The 23836-nt window shown below is 43.1% G+C and overlaps 1 protein-coding gene across 3 annotated transcripts in view; it reads right to left on the reverse strand.

The window, feature by feature from the left end:
• Positions 1 to 23836, reverse strand: part of PRKN (parkin RBR E3 ubiquitin protein ligase) — an 862188-nt gene that overhangs the window by 502375 nt on the left and 335977 nt on the right. For all 3 annotated transcript variants that reach the window (XM_066616280.1, XM_066616288.1, XM_066616297.1), the window contains one exon: positions 22113 to 22231. In XM_066616280.1, the coding sequence (XP_066472377.1) occupies positions 22113 to 22231 (119 nt within the window). The remainder of the gene's footprint in view (positions 1 to 22112; positions 22232 to 23836) is intronic.

The following is a 23836-nucleotide window of genomic DNA, read 5'->3' on the forward strand; positions in this document are numbered from 1 at the left end:
GCCACTGAAATTGAGTGTTGGGAGAGTTAGAACAGACAAAAGAAAATATTTCTTTACTCAGCGTGTGGTTGGTCTGTGGAACTCCTTGCCACAGGATGTGGTGATGGCATCTGGCCTGGACGCCTTTAAAAGGGGATTGGACAAGTTTCTGGAGGAAAAATCCATTACGGGGTACAAGCCATGATGTGTATGCACAACCTCCTTATTTTAGAAATGGGCTATGTCAGAATGCCAGATGCAAGGGAAGGCACCAGGATGAGGTCTCTTGTTATCTGGTGTGCTCCCTGTGAGCTGCGAGATACAGGAAGCTGGACTAGATGGGCCTATGGCCTGATCCAGTGGGGCTGTTCTTATGTTCTTAAGCCCCATTGACTATCCTTGTAAATATACTGTAGCCTGTTAAAAATACAGATCTTCCCAAAAGCAGTTACATACCATGTTTGCATCAAGTCTAATATAATAAAAATAAAATATTGAAATGAAGGAAGACCCACTTGAAATTGGCTCATGACTCACCTAGTGGATCCTGACCCACAGTTTGAGAAACAGTGCCTTAAAGCAGTGTTTCTCAAACTGTGTGTCAAGACCCACTAGGTGGATCGCAAACCAATTTCAGATGGGTTGCCATTCATTTCAATATTTTATTTTTTAATGTATTAGACTGGTATGTGACTGCATTTGGGGAAATGTTACAGATCTTTTAATAGGCTACTATATATATGCTTTTAACAATAATACTAACTCCTGGGTAAGTGTGGGTACAATTCCAGCCTAGGATTGTTAAAAATTACCCTCCTTGAAGATGTCACTACAAGCCATGACATCACGTCTTGTGGTCCCTGATATATTCTCATTCTAAAAAGTGGATCCCAAAGCTAAAAGTTTGAGAACCACTGCCTTAAAGCATTAGTTCTTTGTCACTTTAACACAACTGGATTATTTCTTAAATCCTGGTCATGATTAATTACACTACTTGAAGAAAAAGCACTTGTAAAAGAGTGGAAAATTACAAGAGTCTCTCAATTCCTTTTGTCTCTACAGTTTTATTTACTTTCTTCCCCTGTTCTACTATCAGGTTTGGCAGCCATATGGTCATGTACAAAAACTGTGACTAAGAGATAGACTTTCTGTCTCAACAATCTGCACTTCAAAATGAACAAATCCATATGTGCTTTGTTTTTCAGGTCAAATCCAGTCACCATAACACTATATTTTTGTACAGGCTGCTCATTTGGAAGGTAAATGTGTTCATTCTTGCAGTTTGACTGTGGTGACAGCATTCAAGCAACTCAAAACTTAAGTAGCTAAATACTACAAAGTAAAAGGAGCCTCGTCCATTTAATGTAACATACACAAGATAGGAGATTCCTCTACATTTGCTTTAGTCTAGCTACAAAAAGATATTTTCTGTGCACCTATTCAGCAACCTAGACTATTGGCAAACATCACAAAAGAAAAACTGCTGCAAATGCTACTTTCTCCAGCACAGTGTCACAAAGGGGAAAGTATGTCTTCTACAATGCTTGTGTGTTGGCATTTCTCTCTCACCATGCACAGACAGACAGAGAAGCAATGTGAGCAGCTTAGTGAACCAGGTCCTCCCAGCAAAAGTATCAGATTAAGCATGAATTAACCAAGTCAGAAACAGGAGTGAAGTGACCTCAGCAATGGTGACAAGATGGAAGACAAAAAATTCCCTTTACTCAGGCTGGGGAGAATGAACATTAGATTTTCTTCTTAATAATTGGCATTACTTTGCTTCTCCAATTACCTTTGCATCTCCAATTTCTTACCTCTCCCTCACATCTAATATATGTGAAGCCTGCTCAGTTGCTGCCATCTCATGGAATACTTTGCTCCACCTGAAATATTTTTCCTGGGAATCTTTCCTTTTGACAACATGCTGTCACTTTATATGGGTTACAATATTACTCACCTTCTCATTACAAACCACCTACCCCTCCGTCCCAACCTCAGTTCTTCTGTCCATGAAACCAGTAAATAAGATAGCATGCAACACATTTAGGCAGGGCCATAAGAGATCCCACCCACTTGCTAGCAAGTCTCCAAGCCATATCTCAGCATAACCATCAGAATTGCCTGACAAACCTTTTTATTTGATGCGGGCAGAGGGGCATGCGTGTATACAAGAGTATGTGGCACTGGGTACCTACCAAGATCCAGGTTAATAGTGTGATTCAGAAGCAGGATCAATGGCAAGAGGACTCAGATCCACAGGCCAAGAGGAAGGGCACACTTTTTATTGTCAGCACAATTACATCTCCCATTCTATCAAGACAACCTAGAAAATCTCATAGCCTTGCTTCCACTGAATATTTGTTTTGAGGAACAAAAGCCACCTCCTAGGAGGTACCTGACTTGGGGCAAACAAGTAATTAGCAAAACAAGATAAGCACCCCCAACCTCAAGGCCAAATTCAATCAAGGAGCTATGCTAATGAATCAACTGGCCTCCTTAGCTAATTAATGCACCCTTTGCAAGGTAGAAGAACAACCTTGCAGCATGCCTCTTTTTCTCTGGGAAAGTAGCCCTGGCGATCTTTCCCTGTCTTTCTTCTTTTGAGCTACCTAAGGCTACTACCTAGCTGAGAAAAAGAACAATTGCTTCATTTGGCACTGTCACATAGAGACTCCTGCACCCCATCTAGCCAAACGGATAATCTTGTTCCTTGGTGCAGCCTCATCACCAACCCACAGACTTCACTCTGTCCTTCCTAGTTAGTTGAGTGCAGTCAAACCAATGACACATTCATTTATCTACATTTCTACTCCTTTGTGTGGATCTTTTGGAAAACCATTTTTAGTGGAGGCCTGAAATCAGCCTCAGCTTCAAAAGCTTCCCTCATTTCCTACTCCTGGGCGACTGAGTTTTACTGGATCACATCAAACGTCCATCAAGCCCAGCATTCTGGAGGCTGTAAAGGGCAAGGAAAATTCCTTCCATAAATGGAAATCTTGCCCTAATGAGGAGAATAAAAAGGAACATAAACTGCGGCAAAAGAAATGTAAGAAGGTAATATGGGAGGCCAAGAGAGATTATGAGGAACGCATGGCCAGCAACATTAAGGGGAATAATAAAAGCTTCTTCAAATATGTTAGAAGCAGGAAACCTGCCAGAGAAGCGGTTGGCCCTTTGGATGGTGAGGGAGGGAAAGGGGAGATAAAAGGAGACTTATAGATGGCAGAGAAATTAAGAGCGCAATCCAAATCCGTGCTGAAGCAGGCAAGCCAGGAGGCTTGCGCTGCATCCAATGCGGGTTTCTGGCCAGCAGCGGCTCAGCCAGAGGCAAGGAGAAGCTTTTCCCCTTACCCCTGGGTAAGGGCTGCTGGCCCCAATGGGTCTCCTCGGACCTGCACCACCACTGGAGGTGGCGCAAGCCCGAGGAGAGCGAAGCAGCTTGAAGCCGCTCCATTCTCCTCGGGGACTGGGGTTGGGATCCGGAATAACCGCCGGGTCCCATCCCCGTCCCCGGCTTCCAGCATGCCTGGCCCCGGGGCCGCCCATCGCCTGCCCTCCCCCCGCCCAGAAATGCCCCCCTCCCGCCTCCTCCCTGCCCACCTTTACCGCTTGCGTCGGCACAGGTGCACTGGCACCAGCGATGGGGAGGAAGCCGCCGTGGAGGCTTCTGCTGACCTCCATGTGCTGGTGCATCTAGATGCGCCGACGCAGCTTCCTCCCACGGAGGCACAAACATGCTTTATGGCACATTTGCAACCCTCCCGGGGCTCCTATGCTGGCATAAGTGCCGGCTAGGATTGCGTCCTAAATTAGTTCTTTGCATCTGTCTTCACAGCAGGAGACCTCGGGCAGATACTGCTGCTTGAACGGCCCCTCCAGACTGAAGATATAGAAGATGTTTCAGACCTAATTGACAAATTAAAGATCAATAAGTCACTGGGCCCTGATGACATCCACCCAAGCGTTATTAAGGAATTGAAGAATGAAGTTGGTGATCTCTTGACTAAAATATGCAACTTGTCCCTAACAATGGCCACGGTGCCAGAAGACTGGAGGATAGCAAATGTCACACCGATCTTTAAAAAGGGAAGAAGAGGGGACCCGGGAAATTATAGGTCAGTCAGCCTAACATCTGTTCCAAGTAAGATGGTGGAATGCCTCATCAAAGATAAAATCTTTAAACACATAGACGAACAAGCCTTGCTGAGGGAGAATCAGCATGGCTTCCATAAGGGTAAGTCCTGGCTCATGAACCTTTTAGAATTCTTTGAAAAGGTCAACAGGCATGTGGATGAGGGAGAACCCGTGGACATTATATATCTGGACTTTCAGAAGGCATTTGACACAGTCCCTCACCAAAGGCTGCTGAGAAAACTCCACAGCAAGGAAATTAGAGGGCAGGTCCTCTCCTGGATTAGGAACTGGTTGATGTCCAGGAAGCAGAGAGTGGGTGTCAATGGGCAATTTTCACAATGGAAAAAGGTGGAAAGTGGAGTGCCCCAAGGATCTGTCCTGAGACCTGTACTTTTCAACCTGTTCATAAATGACCTGGAGGCAGGGCTAAGCAGCGAGGTGGCCAAGTTTGCAGATGACACCAAACTTTTCTGAGTGGTGAAGACCAAAAGAGATTGTGAAGAGCTCCAGAAGGATCTCTCCAAACTGGCAGAATGGGCAGCAAAATGGCAGATGTGTTTCAATGTCAGTAAGTGCAAAGTCATGCATATTGGAGCAAAGAATCAAAACTTTACATATAGGCTAACAGATTCTGAGCTGATCGAGAGAGAGATCTTGGGGTGGTGGTGGACAGGTCAATGAAAGTGTCGACCCAATGTGCGGCAGCAGTGAAGAGGGCTAATGCCATACTTGGGATCATTAGGAAAGGCATTGAGAATAAAACAGTTAATATTGTAATGCCATTGTACAAATAGAAGGTAAGGCCACACCTGGAGTACTGTGTCTAATTATGGTCACCACACCCCAAAAGGATATAGTAGAGATGGAAAAGGTGCAAAAGAGAGCAACCAAAATGATTACTGGGCTGGGGCACCTTCCCTATGAGGAAAGGCTATAGCATTTCGGTCTCTTCAGTCTAGAAAAGAGGCGCCTGAGGGGGGACATGATTGAGACATACAAAATCATGCAGGGAATGGACAGAGTGGATAGAGTGATGCTCTTTTCAATATCACATAGAACCAGAACCAGGGGACATTCACAAAAGTTGAGTGTTGGGAGAGTTAGGATAGACAGAAGAAAATATTTCTTTACCCAGCGTGTAATTAGTTTGTGGAACTTGTTGCCACAAGAAGTAGTGATGGTATCTTGCCTAGATGCCTTTAAGAGTGGATTGGACAAATTTCTGGAGGAGAAGTTCTTATGGGTTACAAGTCATAGTAGGTATGTGCAAGCTCTTGGTTTTAGAAGCAGGCTTATTCTGTTTGCCAGATGCAGGGGAGGGCACCAGGATGCAGGTTGTGTCTGTTGTCTTGTGTGCTCCCTGGGACATTTGGTGGGCCACTGTGAGATACAGGAAGCTGGACTAGATGGGCATTTGGCCTGATCCAGCGGGGCTCTTCTTATGTTCTTAAGTGGCTAATCAGATGCTTCTGGAATGTTCACTGGTAGGACATGATGGTAACAGATATCCCTTATTGCAGGGGTGCTCACACTTTTTTTTGGCTCGAGAGATACTTTGAAACCCAGCAAGGCCCGGAGATCTACCAGAGTTTTTTTTTTTACAATTTTCGTGCCATCATAACATATAACATTTATGTATACAATGTATGTTGGTGTACCTTGAGCCCCACTGAGTATAACAGGACTTACTCCTAAATAGACATGCCTAGGATTAGGCTGTGAGGCTGCAATCCTAGCCACACTTACCTGGGAGTAAGCCCCATTGAGTACAATGGGCCTTACTCCCGGTGTTTCCTCCCAGAGGCACCTGAAAGGGGGGGGTCGGCACTCCGCGATCTACTCATTTTGCCTCGCGATCTACCAGTAGATCGCGATCCACCTATTGAGCACCCCTGCCTTATTGTTTACTCTCCCATGACATAAACACCTGATGATCAAAGTAGTAGTAGTAGTAGTAGTAGTAGTAGTAGTAGTAGTATTCAGCTACCATAGTTAATAGCTGTAGACAGACATAATCAAAGTACCCAACTATACTTCCTTATGTTGCTTTGCAAGCTTTGATTTATGTTGCTTTGCAAGCTCTTGTGGCCATGACCCACATTTTGCCACAATGATTTTTTTAAAAAATGAATAGATGGGTGAAGTGATAAAGAAATGTTTCTACCGTTCATAGTTCAGGAAGCTTTTGTTTAAAAAGGAACATGGGCTTTCCTGTTTATCTCTTTTTGCATGTTAGGTTTCAGCAGTAAAGATGACACCAGGGACATGCACAAATCCACTTAATTTCAGTACAAGGAACAGGAGGAGATGCCTGTAAGTGATTTTCAAAATTATGTTCTTAAATACCCATTTGTTGAAATAAAGTCACCTCTAATACCCTTACAGCACAAACCTACACATGTCTTCTTAGAAGTCAGTATCACTGTGTTCAGTGGGACTTACTCCAAGGAAAGCATGCAGAGGATTGCAAGCCTATTCACATGTTTGCATGAGTATTCCTATTCTACACCCAGGGATTGAAAAGGTCAAGAAAATGTTCTTGAAACATACAACAATCTGAACAAGTCTATCAGAGCCTAAGCCTTTTCTGCACATAATTGAAACGATTCTTTTATCACATTCCTTTTAATTAGCTTAGTTGTACAAATAGGGTACAACAGGTCTAACACCAACTGAATAATTATGAATGCATGTTCGAAATTATTGTGAGGTCAAAACCTACAAGCAGATTCAAAGCAAGAGGAAAACCTGCCTTTTATAAAAAAGCCCCATGCTGAAGCAGATTTCATTTATTTGTTGTTAATCCTTCCAGTCATCAGCAGTTCATTACACTACAACTGGTTTTGCCAAAATTGTTTATATAAAAAGAAAGGAAAACTCAAAGGAAAAGTCAAAGGTGGTGTCTGGCACTGAAACACTAAAGGTTAGTAAAAGCTGCTCAAATTGTTATTTTTATGTTATACTATAAAAACAAAACAAGGCAGCAATATTGCCCTCTTGACAACTACGAGTCTAACACATTATACCAGTGATTTTCAACCTTTTTCATCTCAAGGCACACTGCCAAGGCACTAAAATGGTCAAGGCACACCACCAGGTTTTTGATAATTGCCAAGGCACACCATGTTGTCAGGGGGGGCTCACATCTCCCATTGGCCCTATTAAAAAAATGACTGTGAGGCCTCCCTGTGGGGGAGGGGAGGGCCCACCCGGCCTTTCCGAGGGGGACCCCCTCGTGCCTCAGTCTCGTTCCCCACAAGAGGAAAGGAAGAAGAGGAAAGGAAGAGGAAAGCCACAAGAGGAAAGGAAGAAGAGTGGTTTGTGGGTTATTAAGGGGGGGTTGCATCACCCGGTTCCCCTTCTTTGGGTTGGCAGCATTCATTAGTCAGGAGCAGGGGCTGCTAGCAGCAGATCCTCCTGCCTGCTCTTCTAACTCCCAACTGCCTTGTCATCCCTGGCCTCCAGGTTTACATAGGGCAGACCCCTCCCCTTTGGCCCCTCCCCTTCCCTCACAGGGATGGTACAAAAAGGGCCTGTCTCTGGGCCTGCCCTTCCCTGGGCTTACCACAACTCCTCCCCTTCCTCTCTCTGTTTCCCTCCCACTTCCTCTCACTTGGAGTTGCCAGAGTTGTTCCTGAGAGGGCTGGGAAGGCTGCTGCCTTTGCTCTGGTTCAGAAGCCTCCTCCCTGGGTAAGCTGGGGACTTGGGCGAGGAGGGGAACCCCGACATGACCTTCCCCCAAATTCCTGTGGCACACCAGTGTGCCATGGCACAGTGGTTGAAAATGGCTGCATTATATATTAACCAAATGTTAACAAGATCTTGTTGTTTCTCCATGCTTATGAATGATGAAAGAATGAAATCATGTCTTATTACTAAGTTTATTGCTGCTCTGAATATTAATAAAATTTGTAAATCACACAATACACCATGTGACTCCTATTCTTCCAAAGTGACCACGCACGACTGACTGCAATTTGCACTGGGTGTATTTTGGTACATCACAAAACATCCAGACAGCTTCCACAGCCAGACTGTTTCATCATACTGTATCTAAATTGCTCCCTTCCTGCCTCTCACCAGTGTATGTTCAGAAAAACACCCAAACAGAGCATATACAGCTGGGGCCTCTTTATCTGAGGATTTAAGACCCATGGTTTTAAACCACTGTGGGTCCCAAACCCACAAATCTGCCCACCTGTTATGTTCCAGTCACATTTGGAGGCCTTTCTGAGAGCTGGGGAGGCCATGAGAGGCTTCCCCAACCCTCCGGAGGCCTTCTGAGACATCCAGAAGGCCGAAAATTGGCACTTTCTGTTTTCGGCTGAAAACCTAGTTCTTGGCTGAAAGCCCTCCGGGACCTCTCTGGGGCTCCCAATGCCTTTATGGCATTAAAAACGTCACTTCCGGTTTCACAGAGAAACCAGAAATAGTGTTTTTTATTGTTGTTTTGTTGTGTTTTACAGTCAAGCTCAGTCTGAGTCTGGCAGAGAGCTCTCCTCGCCTCCAGAGGGGGTGTGGATTCAATGTGCTGATAAGTAGATCCGTGGCCCCCGCACCCTGTACATATAAATGCAGAATTCTCCTATGTGTGAGGTTACTGTGCCACAAGAGGAAAGGAAGAAGAGTGGTTTGTGGGTTATTAATTAATATAGCCCCACCAATGTTTATGGCACTTTAGAATGTCAAAAGTGAAAAAGAGAGGCTGCTGTCAATTTTGACACATGGGAGACAATGGAAGGTGGGAGAAAATCTTTTAGGAAGTAAAATCTGACAAAAACTTTGCACCTCACAGAAATTAATTTGGCTTCTCTGTAAAAATCTGAGATGTCTCTTGGGAGAAACCTTGAAATTTGTTGAGAATTTCTTTTTTAAACTTTTTGATGCCAAGTTGCCAAACTTTATTCCAGGAACTGTTACAGGTGGTTCACCAGCCTCATTTGTTGAAAGGTGCTCCCAGACACAGATGCTTCTTGGAGTTCCAATAACAGAGCTGGATCAAGCCCCCAGATTGTGAACCTGATTCTCTGAATGAGTGCAACTCTGTTGAGAACAGGCTGAACATCACCTCCCCAGACAGATGAACTACTCATCAACAATGCCTTCACCTTGTCTGTGGAACTCCTTGCCACAGGATGTGGTGATGGTATCTGGCCTACATGCCTTTAAAGGGGATTGGACAAATTTCTGCAGGAAAAGTCCATCACAGGTTACAAGCTATGATGGGTATGTGCAACCTCCTGATTGGGCAGGAGGTCTGGTCTAGAGGGTAGAGCCTCCATTTGCCTGAAGATTAACATCCACAAGGTCGCCAGTTCAAGGCCACCGGCACCATGCGACCTTGAAGCAGCTGGCAAGCTGCAGCTGAGCTGTTCCATCTGCTCGGAGCGTGGGAGGATGGAGGCCAGAATGTTAAATCAGATCGGAGTGTAACATCTTGAATGTGGTGGTTCTTGAAAGAGAGAACCTTCTTTCAATTTGTAAAAATCCCTGCGTGGATTTAATAAGCCTGCCTGTGTAAACCGCCTTGAATAAAGTCTTGAATAAAGACCAAGAAAGGCGGTATATAAATACTGTATATTATTATTATTATTATTATTATTATTATTATTATTATTATTATTATTATTATTCAGAAGTCGGCTAACCCAGAATGTCAGATGCAAGGGAGAGCATTAGGATGCAAGACTCTTATTGTCTTCTGTCCTCCCTGAGGCATCTGGTGGGCCACTGTGAGATACAGGAAGCTGAACTAGATGGGCCTTTGGCCTGATCCAGCACAGCTCATATGTTCTTATGTCAGTATGAGTTTCACTGTATCATGTAGATTGTTACTGATCACAAGCACTGGTTTTGCACTCCTAACACCTTACCTGAATCAGATGTAAACATGAGGAAGAGAAGGATGACATCAGCCTACAAATGTCACCAACTGTAATACCCTGGATAACTTCATCTTGCAGTTTGGTGGGGATGTTAGAGCGCTGGGGAGAGAATGAAGCTCTTGCGGACCCTGTCCATGAACAACAGAAGGCTAAGCAGTAGTTTCCACGTACCACCTTCTCAAATTGGCCCTCCAGGGTAGAACAAATCCCCCAAAGCAGTGGTTCTCACTCCTTTAGTACTGGGGCCCACTTTTTAGAATGAGAATTTGTTGGGACCCACCAGAAGTGATGTCAAGACCAGAAGTGACATCATCGAGCAGGAAAAATTTTTAACAATCCTAGGCTGAAATTCTACCCACACTTACCCAGGAGTAAGTTCCATTTACTATCATTGTTTAAAGCATCTTCATAGTAGCCTGTTAAAAAGTTAAAACCTGTGACATTTCCCCAAATACAGTCACAGCACACTAAGTCTAATATATTAAAAATAAAATATTGAAATGAATGGCGACCCACTTGAAATTGGCCCGTGACCCGCCTAGTGGGTCCCGACCCACAGTTTGAGAAACACTGCCTCAAAGCATTGTGCCCCCAATTCCCAACACAGATAGCCTATCTAGAAGGACACCACAGTCAGTGGTATCAAAAGCCACTTGAGAAGTCCAGGATCAAGAATGATCTCAGCACACCAGCATATGGAAACTGCAATGGAATCAATATAATCAGTTGTGATTTCCTCACTAAGCTCAGGAAGAAGTTGCAATTTTGAAAAGTTTACTAGCAGTGTAAATGAAATAATGGTGTTCAGAATCTCAAATTCCAAATCTCAATTTTAGTTTCATTTCAGACTCCTAGCTTGTTATTGTTCTTGGCTGTGCATTTTTAAATGTATTTTATTTTATCTAGTCAGTCATTTGGCTCCGATATAGTCTTTGCTTCTGTAGCTACTGCAAAAATGTAATCTGCAAGTAAATTAGTTAATTTAATTTTTCTCCTCTTTCATTTTGATAGTTCTCACCTAGGCTGGAGATGATTGCTCCAAGACCCTTCCAAGAAAGGTCTGCTTCAACACATGGTGTGAACTGATGAAGGACAAAACACATTTTTTCCTCCTTTTTCTCTCTGCCTGAAAGAACTGGTATTTTTCCAAGTTCTAAAACATTGTGTAGCATGTAATGTTGTTAACACCCACATGCTACACTAAATTGCCCAATGGTATAAATAATTCATAGAAAATCCCAAGACTTGTTTACTCCACTTAACTAATGCATTACAAAAGAAAATATGCAAATTATTTGAAAAGAAATAATTTTCTCCTACTATATTTTTGAACAGTTTCTTCTGAAAAATTTATTTTATATACAAGTTATCCTATTCACTTTTCAAGATACATACTCTTTGCAGCACTATCCTATGATACTTACTCAAGAGAAAGTACCACAGAGTTCAGTGGGACTTACTCCTGCATAAGACTGCAGCAAGCTGCAGCTTTAGACTTAAAAACTGACTGTGAGAACTCAAAATATTTCTGGTTTCTCCAAACTACATGTGGACAAAATCCCTGTTTCCTGGAAATCCTCAAAACTACTCAAATAAATTATTTGTAATTATTACAAATAATCATTACTTGGACAGCTTTCCCGTAGAGATTGGCTTTCACTCTTGCATCCCACTATAGTCTTTTGAGGGTCAAAACACATATAACTTGAAAAGTATGGACTGGTCCATTTGTTTTCCTTCCTTTTATATTTTTACTTTTACAAGGAGTGCTGGGAGAGTGCTTGAAACAGGGTGAAACTGTGGCAGGGAGTTGGGATTTTTAACCCTGTATCCTTACCACAGTTCTAATCCCAATCATTTGCCTCTGTGCACTATTTTATTTAGCAAAAAAAAAAAAAGTTATATTGGCTTTCAATTGAAGGGGGTTTTTTTGTAAACAAAATAGCATATGGAGTAGTGTAATCAAGATCAGAACTGCAACAAGGGCAAAGTGTTAAACTCCTTTATCCAGCACCATGTTTTTACCCCATTTTGGGCACCCCCTGCATTGCAATTTGTAAAGGAAAAAATAATTTAGAAAAAACAAATAGCCAATCCACACATTTAAAGTGATGTGTGTTTGGCCCCAAGATAAACAATGAACAACAAGTGTTGACAGTACCACCACTGGACCCAGTTCATTCCAGCAAGTCACACACATGATCTTAGCAACAGTCCCGTAACAGTGGAATGTCCTCTTTCTAGGAAGTTGACATTCTAGTAATTTTGACTATACGTGTACTGGTATAACAGAATTTCTCTCACACCAACTGACACTAGGAATAACTATTCCATTGGAGTAATTTAAGACACATTTAAAACATTTGGAAATCTTTGTTCAAAGTATTAAGTAAACATTCTTCATAAAAAGAAACGCCCACATTTCAATTTTCTAGTTTCAATATTTAATCTATTTTTAAAAACCAGAACAAATTGAACCAGATCTGTAACTGACTCATTTTTAAAGGCCTTTTCCAACCTGTTCCCCAGATTCCAAACACTTCAATCAATAATAAACAAAACAAAATGATAAAGAGTGGCTAGTAGGCCTTGTATGAACCCTATACCATTGTATCTCCTGCACAGCAATGAAAACTGTGTACACTCTCACTCCAGCAAGGGCTCGCAAGCTGTTGACCTTTATTTACTTTATTTTGAGAAGTAATTTCTCCATGGATAGCTCTGCACCAGGCAACTAGTGCCCTTTTGTAGGCATAACTCAATCCAACCCTCCAGTATAAATGGCAAGGTAGCTTTGTGAGAGAATTTTAAAATATACCAACTACTGGATAGTTGACTCACTGCCATTCAGAATTTTTCTAAAGGACAAAAGTCCCATAAAATTCTCTTTCTATTAGTTAACAAAACACAATGAGTTGAAGAAACATGAAACAGGAAAAAAAGAGACTGACTATATTTGCGGGGAGCAGATCTCTTTTATATTGTAAAGTACACCTTCGGCAATCCACCTTGCTTTCCTATTGCTGGGTTTACAGTAATTTCTCCTGATAACACCCCCCCCCCCCTACTCAGGAAGGGATGTTTAAACTCTAGTATTGAGATTCCGTTTGTGTACTGCCTGCACTGCTGTCCAGCAGCCTCCCTGCCTGAGCTGACTGGGGTGATCTCAGGACTTCCCCCACCTCTTACTGCTGGGGGACTTCAATGTTCATGCCAAGGCCCCTGTGGTGGGTGCAGCTCAGGATTTCATGCCCGCCATGACAACCATGGGCCTGCCCCAGAAGATCCTGGCCCCCACACATACAGCAGGGCACGTTCTGGACCTGATGTTCACAGCTGAGCAAGGAGGTGGTGATCTGGATGTAGAGGAGATTAAGATTACTCCATTGTCATGTCATGTTACTTATCAAGATCACTTCTTGATAAGGTTTAGGCTTGTTGCAGCTTCATATCTTCGCAGAAGCAGGGGACTGCATTCTATGGTCCGTCCCCGGAGGCTAATGGATCCTAAAAGTTTCCTGGGGTCTCTGGGGGATTTTCCCACTGCCGAGACTGGTGTCTCATCTGACGCCCTGGATGTCCTCTGGAATGGGGAAATGACCAGGGCAGTGGATGAGATTGCTCCGGAGCGACCTCTGCCATGTCGCAGACTCAAAGCGGCTCCTTGGTTCACTGAGGACTGCGAATGATGAAGCAGCAGGGTAGGCATCTAGAGCGACAGTGGCAGAAAACGTGATGAATCCAACCGGACACAGAGTAGAGCTCACTACAGAGTCTATTCCACGGCAATGGTAGCAGCGAAGAGATCTTTCTTCTCTGCTATCATTGCAACTGCTGAGAACTGTCCAGCAGAACTGTTCCATGTGGTGCGAGGCCTACTCCATCAACCCCCTCCAATAGATCAGACAGAACACACGGTCAGCCACTGTGACGTGTTTACAATACATTTTGCAGATAAAATAGATCGTACTCGTCATGACCTGAATGCCACATCTGACAATGTCTGGTGATGTCTTCTTGGCAACTACTTGTCCAGCTTTGTGGGATTCTTTTCAGCTTGTGCAGCCTGAGGATGTGGACAGACTCCTTTGGAGTGTGAGCATCTGCTTGCCTGCTTGATCCTTGCCCAACTTGGCTAATAAGAGTTGCCCAGGGGGGCTGCCTGAGTGAACGGGGCGGGTAATCAGCTCTTCGTTGATGGAGGGGGTGCTACATCTTGCTTTGAAGTGGGCGGTGATTCAGCCCCTCCTGAAAAAGCCCTCCCTGAACTCCACAGTACTAGAAAAATTACCAGCCAACCTCTAACATTTCCTTTCTGGGCAAGATAATTGAGTGAGTGGTGGCATCTCAGCTCCAGAGGGTCTTGGATTAAGCAGTCTATCTGGATCCTTTTCAAACTGGTTTCAGACTGAGCTTTGGGATGGAAACCGCCTTGGTGGATGACCTACACTGGGAACTGGACAGGGGGAGTATGTCCCTGTTGGTCCTGTTGGACCTCTCAGTGGCTTTCGATATCCCTTTGAAAAAAGCCCCCCCGCACGTGAGCAATGCTTACCGTTCTGTGCCCCTGTGCCCAGATCAGCTTGAAAGAAACACAGTGCCGCAGCAGAACAGTAAGCACCATTTGGAATAGGGAGGGCTTTTCTGAGAAACAGCAGTTTCCACTTTTGAGACTTCTGTATTAAAGCTTATGTTTGCATGGATAGTTTCCCTTGGTTCAAATTCCACTCCCTCCTCAAATACAGTAGTGGACTATTTCAAAGGTCCAGTCTGGTTCTGGCTACTCTATCAGGCATCTTTGGGCAATGACCAGAAGGACAGTGAACTAAGCAGCTCTACCTGCTACTGGCAGAGTTCTTATGGAATCACAGGGGAAGAAAAAGCATGGTTTCAGGAAAAGTACCTCCACCTTAGCTTCTGCTCAGCTTTTAGCTATAGCAACTCAAGACTTCCAGCACTCTTGATGTCCTTGTGATGTTTTGCCTGCCAGCAGGGCTACTGCCCCACCCTTAGAGAATTAAGGCAATACATATAGGTTAAAATCAAGGCTTTTCTCTTTATATTATTATTATTATTATTATTATTATTAACAGTATTTATATACCGCTTTTCAACTAAAAGTTCACAAAGCAGTTTACAGAGAAAAATCAAATAACTAATGGCTCCCTGTCCCAATAGGGCTCACAATCTAAAAAGATGCAAAAGAACACCAGCAGACAGCCACTAGAAAAGACACTGCTGGGATGAGGAGGGCCAGTTATATATAGGGAATTTATAGGGAATTTTTTTTTGGATTTTTTTTTTTAAATATTGCATTTATTATGAATTGAATTTTGCAGGGTTATATAAATGCCTTCACAAACTGAATTTCCTGTTAGGCCGTCACTCAGCACTTCTTGCCCCACAGTCTTCCATTTTTGACACTGGCCGCTATATCAAATGCAAAACAATTTGTCAACTCTGCTCACACAGACACATTTTCATGCCTACAAACACTTTAGTCTTTTCCTACTAACGCTATTCACACTTTAATGATAGTGACAGGCAAGGCAGCCTTTCCTCATCTATGTGTTTATGGAATTGCAAGCATAGTGTTATGTACAAACAAGTCAATGTGTTGTTGAAAAGCAAGTGTGAAAGTCTATAAGTACAGGCTAAGGTTGCTGTAGTGCAGCAAAAATGATCATTTTCTATCCAGTTGACAAAAGATGTGAACTCTTTCAAGTCTGAATTCTAGCAGCTTCTCTTGTTTGATGAATTCCCTCTAAAAGCCCAAGAGCATGCTGGCATTTTGCTTTTGTTGACACTTTTGATTCAGGGATAGTAAAGAAGCTAACTGCTAACTAAATAGTTAGCCATTTTTTAGTTTCAATTATGACTTCATTAGGGCCCAATGCTGAACAACGTGAGAACACAGATGGCTTGCAGAAAATCCTACTTCATCAGAAATTTCAATTGCGAATATTGTAAAAATGTTCTTAAATATTCAAGAGGGCAGCTTTATATTGCAAGAGGACAATTGGATACTGAATACAGTTCCAAATGTAAGACCTTCTGTTTCTATTATCATCAAACAATTACACTGAACTAAGCTCTTACGTTTTCTTATGCTTACTGCACTTTCAATATGTCATACCAACACAGATCTATCTTTGTGTCCATGGCCATAAAGTTTGCCATGACTTTTTTCTTCTTCTTCTATGGAAACATGAATGGCTTTGGGGGCTGATTAAGGCAAACTTACCTATATTAAAAGGTACACATAGTTCCACATCAAGATTGTGAACTGTGCAATGCTCAGCTACCCTTGGATCACTCACACCCTCCCTCCCTGTACCAGTTAATGATTTACAGTCAGGAAGACTGGAAGTAGTTCCATGGCTAGGGTGATTTGGGATGTTCTGTATGACAGGAAGTACAATTAAATCATTCCCAGCAAGCAGATGTACCAGCTTAATCTTCAACATCATAGAAAAAATTTGACAACAGGGAACTCAACTTGGGAGACTTGAGCCAACAACCTTTATGACAAATGAGTACATTGAACACATCTCTATCTGTACATTGTTAGTGATATTTCTTAACAACGAAATCCAACTCATTATAACTGTCACACAGTGAGAGGTCATGAACCATCATATGCAGTCATAAGTCTAAAATATTTTTTCTTATTCAAAAAAAGAATTCTTTCAAAAGAAAAAAAAAATTAGTTCTGTAAATGTTAAATTCACTCCGAATATCTCTTAAAATAAAAATATGCAAATAGGCATGACAGTTAAAGAAGGTTTAAAGTAAGTATACTTACAGATGTTTAAAATGTCACTCTTCATTTCAGTAAGAGAGAATGTTCATGAAGTTCAATTCAATTAAGTTGTCCATTCCCAGCTTACCAACCCAAAAAGGATTAACTTGCCTAAGAAAGTTAATGCTGCCCAACGTTTTATGTGGATTTTACACAGGTTTTGCTTTCATGCTACTAAAAGACTGTCATTGAAACAAATATCGGCTTATATTCAGCTGAGCTAGTCATGAAATGACTCTTAGGAAACTTGTGCTGCCACAATGCATGAAGGTGAGTGCAAGTCACAGCTTCTTGAAATCATGAACTGAGACTTCTAAATTTCTTACCAAAAGGATGGCAGCTGGTATGGGGAGCAGCTAAGGGAAGCAGATGCAAGAAGATTGTGTGTGGCAAGTAAAGGGGAAGTAGAGGTGCCCAAGGACAGAGGAAGTAAGGGAAGACTTTGGTTGAGGGGAGGGAAATGGGGCCAGCCAAAGGATAGTCAAAAGGGTGCCCTCTCTCACGTTGCCCTTCAGGGGCAACACCTGCAAAATGTTCTTTGGCCTGTGGACAAGGGAAGCGAAGCCCAGAAATTAGACCTTGGTCTATGGCCAAAACATCACTCCCTCTGACAGGCTACGGAAAGGAAGCCTGCAAGGGGGTGGGCCTTGATTGGCTGAAGCAGAGGATGGGAACCCAGAAGAATAATTCAGGGATGCCCCCAGTGACTGTAGTGTAAAGGGAGCTGACAGTAAATGGCACAAACTAACACACCTCCCAGTGATAAGCTTCTCATATCTATAAATTACAGGTGCCAGCACGCCTACATCCAACTCACAACAGTGCAATATAGTCCTATCTCAGTGAGATGAAGTGGAGCCCAGGGAGCCCTCTATACCATCTCAGTGAGAAAGACACTGTGACCACAACATGACCCTGCTTCTGTTGGCCTCTGAAAGCAACATCATCGTCACATGCTACTGCTTACTGAGTCTGAACAGTGTGACCCCATGCAGATGCTGCCTGAGTTCTGGGCCACTGTGACCTCATGCAGATGCTGTCTTCCTGAAGCATGGAGGCTGGCCCCTATGGCCATATGTTGCCTGTTACAGATAGGTGCCTTCTGTACCCCAGACCCCACAAGGGATCCACACTTACCTTTCTTGCTATGCCATCCTCTCAAATACAAGGTTCACCTCTCCTCAGGCAGGCAGGCAGGCAGGCAGGCAGGCACCACTGTTCATGGTGGGACTGGATCACTTCCTTAACTCCTGCTGACTACCAGTGATAGTATCTCTTTGCTATTTTCCACAATGAATGCCAAGGGTCTCTCCCAGATCTACCCAGACAATATCAGAGATTCAGCCTGGAACCTTGACCATGTGAGGAAGCTGCCTTAAACTGAGTCAGACAATTGAACCATTAAGATGAGGACTGCCTACTTTTTCTGGCAGCAGCTCTCCAGAGAGGGACAGGAATTTCAGGTAGGGTCTTTTCCCAGTCCTATCTGGAAATGCAACAGGTAGCATTCTATATGCAAAGCATTTGGCTCTACCACTATGCTGCAATCCCTCCCCTAATCATATGTAAAGGAAAGTTGTTATAATGGCCAGGAACACATACCACCTATTAAACAAATATTAGAAAACAAATGTTTGAATTCTACAGTGAATCTTGCCCTCTCCACACCATAAACTCTTCCACCACCAGCCAATTCCCTCCAAAACCTGAAATGATGCTTTGGCTTGATTTGATCTTTTACAGTCAAACTTAAGTAGAACAACATGAGAAAGTATCAGGAGACAATGTTTTAGAGCACACTTTCTCATTAGGAAAAACTTACATGTCAAAGACTGAGAACAATCAAGCTTCATCGCCAATGGTTGGTTGGCAACCTTCAGTCTCAAAAGAATATGGTATAAGCCTACAGCACCCAGTATTCCCAAGTGGTCTCCCATCCAAGTACTAACCAGGCCTGACCCTACTTAGCTTCCAAGATCAGACAAGATTGGGCATGTGCAGGGTAACAGTCACCCTTGTTGCAGGGTAACAGGGGCAACACCTGCAAAATGTTCTTTGGCCTGTGGACAACGGAAGCGAAGCCAATACAGAACAAGAGAACCAAACACCAATTCACAGTAAATCAGACCAATATCTAAATACTAAAACTGCTGAGCAGATTGTTTTGGGCAAGAGAACAGCCCAATGACAAGAACTGCAGTAAATCCATAGATGTATTAGATGTTGTGGAAACATCTAATTACTGAAACATACACGAAAGTTGAAACAGTCAATGAAAACTATGAGAGAAACAGAAAATCAATGCATGCAGCAACTCTAAGTTTTGCCTTTATGAACAGAACTGAAATATGGCTTCTGTGTTTACGAGCTTCAGTAACTTCTGCTCTATTAATTCAAAAGGCAAATAACTAACACTTGCATTGGCACATCCCTAATGAAATATTACTGCTTGTTCTGGAAAAAAAGGAACCAAAAATTAGCCTGAAGTGATCCCATATAGGACAAGAAAAATAACTTCCCCCCTCTGTGTGTGTGTGTTCTCCTGGTTTCAGGATGACAGGCCAATTAGGGATGTCACAGCGCTTAGAAATCTGGGTGTATGCAGATTTATCTGCTCATCTAGTTTGGGCTTTGAGTTGGCTTCATTAAAATGTTTTAAAAACACATTCATCTTAGGTTACTGCATTGCTTAATTTTGTGAAATGGTGCTAAGGCTTAAAGCTAATACAGCCTCTACTCCCTTACCGCAGATCTGTGGAAGAAATTGTAGAATTAAGTGCTGATCCAAATGCATTCTGCACATACTCAAAGGATTTGTTTAATCATCTAAAAAATGGTAGCCACCAGGTGGCTCAGAAATCAAGTCAGAATCCCACCCATACCAGAATCCCCCCCCATACCAAAATACTCCCTCCCCTTTATCGCTGCTTGAGAATGCAGCAAAGGGGAGTAGTATGCATGTGTAGACCAGTGGTTCCCAAGCTATGAGCTGTGGTTCATCAGGGAATTGTGAAAACCAGACAACGTGACCCACTCCTCCAGCCAATGAGTTTTTCTGTGCAGTTGGGAACCATGCTGATCTGAGGGCCACCCTCTTCTCCTCCCCTTTCTTTAAAGAGGAAGAGAAAAGGCCAGGCCTCAGAACAGTGGGGAACTGTGCCAATAGTGGCTGTGCTCCTACAGTCACTGTCAATATAGTTTCCAACCATGCCTGAGGGCCACCCTTTTCTCCTCCCCTTTAAAGAAAGGGGAGGAGAAGAGAGCGGCTCCCAGAACAGTCAGGTAGTCAGCCGGAAGCAGCGCTCCCCTCCTCTGATTTTGGAGGAGGCACACGCTGCTTCTAGCTCTGACAAAGCCTTTCAGCACCACTAGAAGCAGTGCCCAGGAGGCAAGCACCATTCTAGGATGCAGAGGTCCCCTCATCTCCAGAGGGTGGCAGGCGTTCCTGGTATCTACAGTTTCACTTAATCGTGGGGGTTCCAAAATGGAAACCCCATGGATACCAGGGCATGCCTGTAATTTAAACTAGGGCTTATTAAGGACATGTCTTGGATGGCAGGCATGTGTGAAGCAATAACAAAATGGAGTTGCCTCTGAGTATGTGCAGAGTGCAGTACATTTCAGGCATCACTCTGATTAGGTATCTCCTTGGCCCCTGTTGCTGCAATACCTGAGTGTCTCCTGAATGCTTAGAAGGCAAACAGATTGTGTGCTTCAGCTCTTTTACTCACCTCAAGGAGTTGGTGGCTGGGCTAGGTAGCAGGAATAAGAAATTGTTATGGTTGTGTTGGCATTTCATAGCAGAGTTTTGCATTCGTTTCTGACTCATCCTGAGATATCACCTCTCCACAGGCAGTGGCTTCCACAGGTAATGTTGTTCCTTGTTTACCTGCAACCTTATGCTGGACCAAGTTACACATCCATATCCATGGTAGATGAAGCCACCCCAAGTTACATATTCCTCCAGTATCCAAATTGTATGTTTGCACAAATAACAAAGCCAGCTTCTCTTTGTTTTTTCGCCAGTCTTTGGAGCAACCTGGGTCCAAAATTCAACTTCCAGAAAGCTGAGCTGAGGTTTAGTGCAGGGGTCTCCAAACTTTTCGGCCAGAGGGCCGCATCAAATATCTGGCATGGTGTTGAGGGCCATAAAAAAATTTAAATATAAAGTTTAAATAAATAAATTAGAGATGGAACTTAGAGGAGTGAATAAATGAATGAATGGGCTCATTCATTCAACCTCTCTGGCCCTCAGAACACCATCCAGACACAACCAGAGCACAGCACTGGTCATGTTCAGTTGAGTGGGCCAGAGGCTTTCAGGAGACAATAAGCTGGCTGCAGGCCAGACAGAGGCTTGCTGCAGGCCGCATCTGGCCCCTGGGCTGGGGTTTGGAGACCCCTGGTTTAATGTGTACTGTCATTTAGTGTGTATACTCTCTCTCTCTCTCCCTCTCTCACTCACACAGTACCTCTAGAGAGTGCTAAACCCTTTTTGGCATCTGTGGCACAGTGTCTGAAATAATATACTCTAGACTTGGCACTTTTTAACACCTGGTCCCACTGTTCAAACATAATTTATCTTTAATCTGCTTTTTAAAAAGTATGCAAATAATGAAATATCCAATTTTTACTACTTAATACATCACAGTAGATCTTCAGCAGTTAGTCATTTGTTAAGTAGCTCATGTATATCTGTTGGTTGCCTACCCCTGCTCTAGAGGATGCTGCCTGGTTTATAAATGCCAAGGGGTGTGGCCATAAGGTGACTGGGAAGTAGTCCTTCACACACACACACACACACACACACACACACACACACACACACACACCTCCATAGCAGCTTGTTTAACCCTTGAAGCACACTGCCTAATCTGCCCTGTCAGTTTTGCGAACCACCAAAAATTGGGTCACGACCCACTGATGGGTCCCAGACTCCCAATTTGGGAACCACTGCAATAGACTGTTCAGTACCTCACAATATAATGTACTACATAGCTCATAGGTCCAAAGTATGAGTTTCATTAAATGAATCCAAACATCAGACTAAGCATATGGGTTTATATCTGTTAGGCTTGTTCTAATTCAAGCATTCCCCTTCCACAGATGTAATCAATGGTCATCACTCTCCCATAAAATTATTATTAAAAATTCTGCTTGGTTAATTAACATGTCAAAAAAGTCATAAATATTTGATCCCAAACCTTTTGTATCCTATTGAATTTAGAGTTTTAAAGATCCTTCACAATGTTTACCAATGTATCATTTTAAAACTGTCACTATCTCATGAGAAGGTGAAAATTTTTGCCTACCCTTGCCAGAGTCAATGTTCCCTGCTTGCACGTTTTGCAACGAACACGGAGTTTTCCAGGTTTCACAGCTTGGCAGAAACTTTTGCAGAAAACATAAAAGCTGTTGTAACTACCAGAATCTGTTACAAAGAAAGAAAAAGGAAAAAAAAAATTAACTTGGCCAAGAGCAAACTGAAGAATATACTTTAGGTAATGGAGAAACAGACTTCAGAACAAGAAAAAAAAATACAATTTTTAACATATACACAAAAGAACAAAACACATTATTTTGGGAGTATCAGTATCTCTTGATGAAATTTCTCCCCTCAGTTTGTCAGTTATTTGCCATCAGTGGCTGTTGATATGCTATCCAGGTCCACCTAAAGTGCACCAGTCTGAATAGGCCTACCAGGGAAGTGGAGGCTTACCTTAAGAAGGCCTTCAGGGCAGCCCCCCCCCCCAACAGAATACAGCATGCACTCCACTTGCGCAGCTGCACTGGTGGGGCAGAATTTAGTTAGGATTGGGCTGTCAGTGTCCTTATCTTGGGCATCGTACAAAGCACAAAGATGAGACCATCTCTAACAGGGTTTACAATTCAAGAATGTAAGACCATAAGAAAAACCCTGCTGGATCAGGCCAAGTGCCCAGCTAGTACAGTATCCTCTTTTCCACACTGGCACACTACTTAGCTGTCTCTGAAGCCCACAAGCAGGAGAAAAAGATGTTCTTCTCTCCTGCCATTTGCCCCCTGTAACTGGCATTCAGTGTCCTACAGGACCTTCAGGGCCATGATGACTGGCACCTATTGAGAGAACAGTCCTCCATGACTTTGTCCAATCCTATTGTCCAGTTTCATTGGATGCCCCGCCACCAGGGTCTAGTATTTTGTGTGTGTGTGAGAAAAACCTCTCTCTACACACACTCACACATACACACAGAGTGCATCATTTTATAAATCTCAACCATCTCCCCTTTACTTGCCTTCTTTCCAAGATTAAAATCCCAAATATTGTAGTCTCTTTGTGTAAGGAGGAAAAAGTGCAAAAGAATCCAACCCTCTGAACATTTCAGTTGGACAATTTTGTACGTTTTCCAGTAATATATCTTTTTTGAAGTGACCAGAAGTGTACTTAGTATTCCAAAAGTGATCACCATAGATTTCTTTAGAGGCATTATGAGCAAGCTTATTCTCAGTCTGCTTCCTAATGACTTCTAGTATTGGAATTTGTCTTCATCCCCTGCTGCTGCACACTGGGTTGATGTTTTCACTGAACTACCTACCGTGACCAAAAGAGCTCTTTCTAGGTTCATCATCAGTAGCTCAGACCCCAACAATGTAGGTTGGAGTAGCCTCTCCCCCCCCCAACTGGGCGACTATTGAAATCTATTGAAACTGAACTGCATTTGCCACGATTGCCCATTCACTCAGTTTGAAGAGATCTGTTTGAAGTTTGTCACAATCTGCTTTGGGTTTTACCACCCTGATCAATTTGAGTCATCTGCTAACCTGGCCACCCCACTATTTGCCTGAACTCTAGATCAGTAGTTCTCAAACTGTGGGTCGGGACCCATTAGGTGGGTCGCGAGCTAATTTCAGGTGGGTCCCCATTCATTTCAATATTTCATTTTTAATATATTATACTTGATGCTACCATGGTATGTGACTGCATTTGGGGAAACGTTACAGACCTGTACTTTTAACAAGCTACTATGTATAATCTTTGAACAATGATGGGACCTAC

The sequence above is a fragment of the Tiliqua scincoides genome, chromosome 1 (assembly GCF_035046505.1).
Source record: "Tiliqua scincoides isolate rTilSci1 chromosome 1, rTilSci1.hap2, whole genome shotgun sequence".
NCBI lineage: Eukaryota > Metazoa > Chordata > Lepidosauria > Squamata > Scincidae > Tiliqua > Tiliqua scincoides.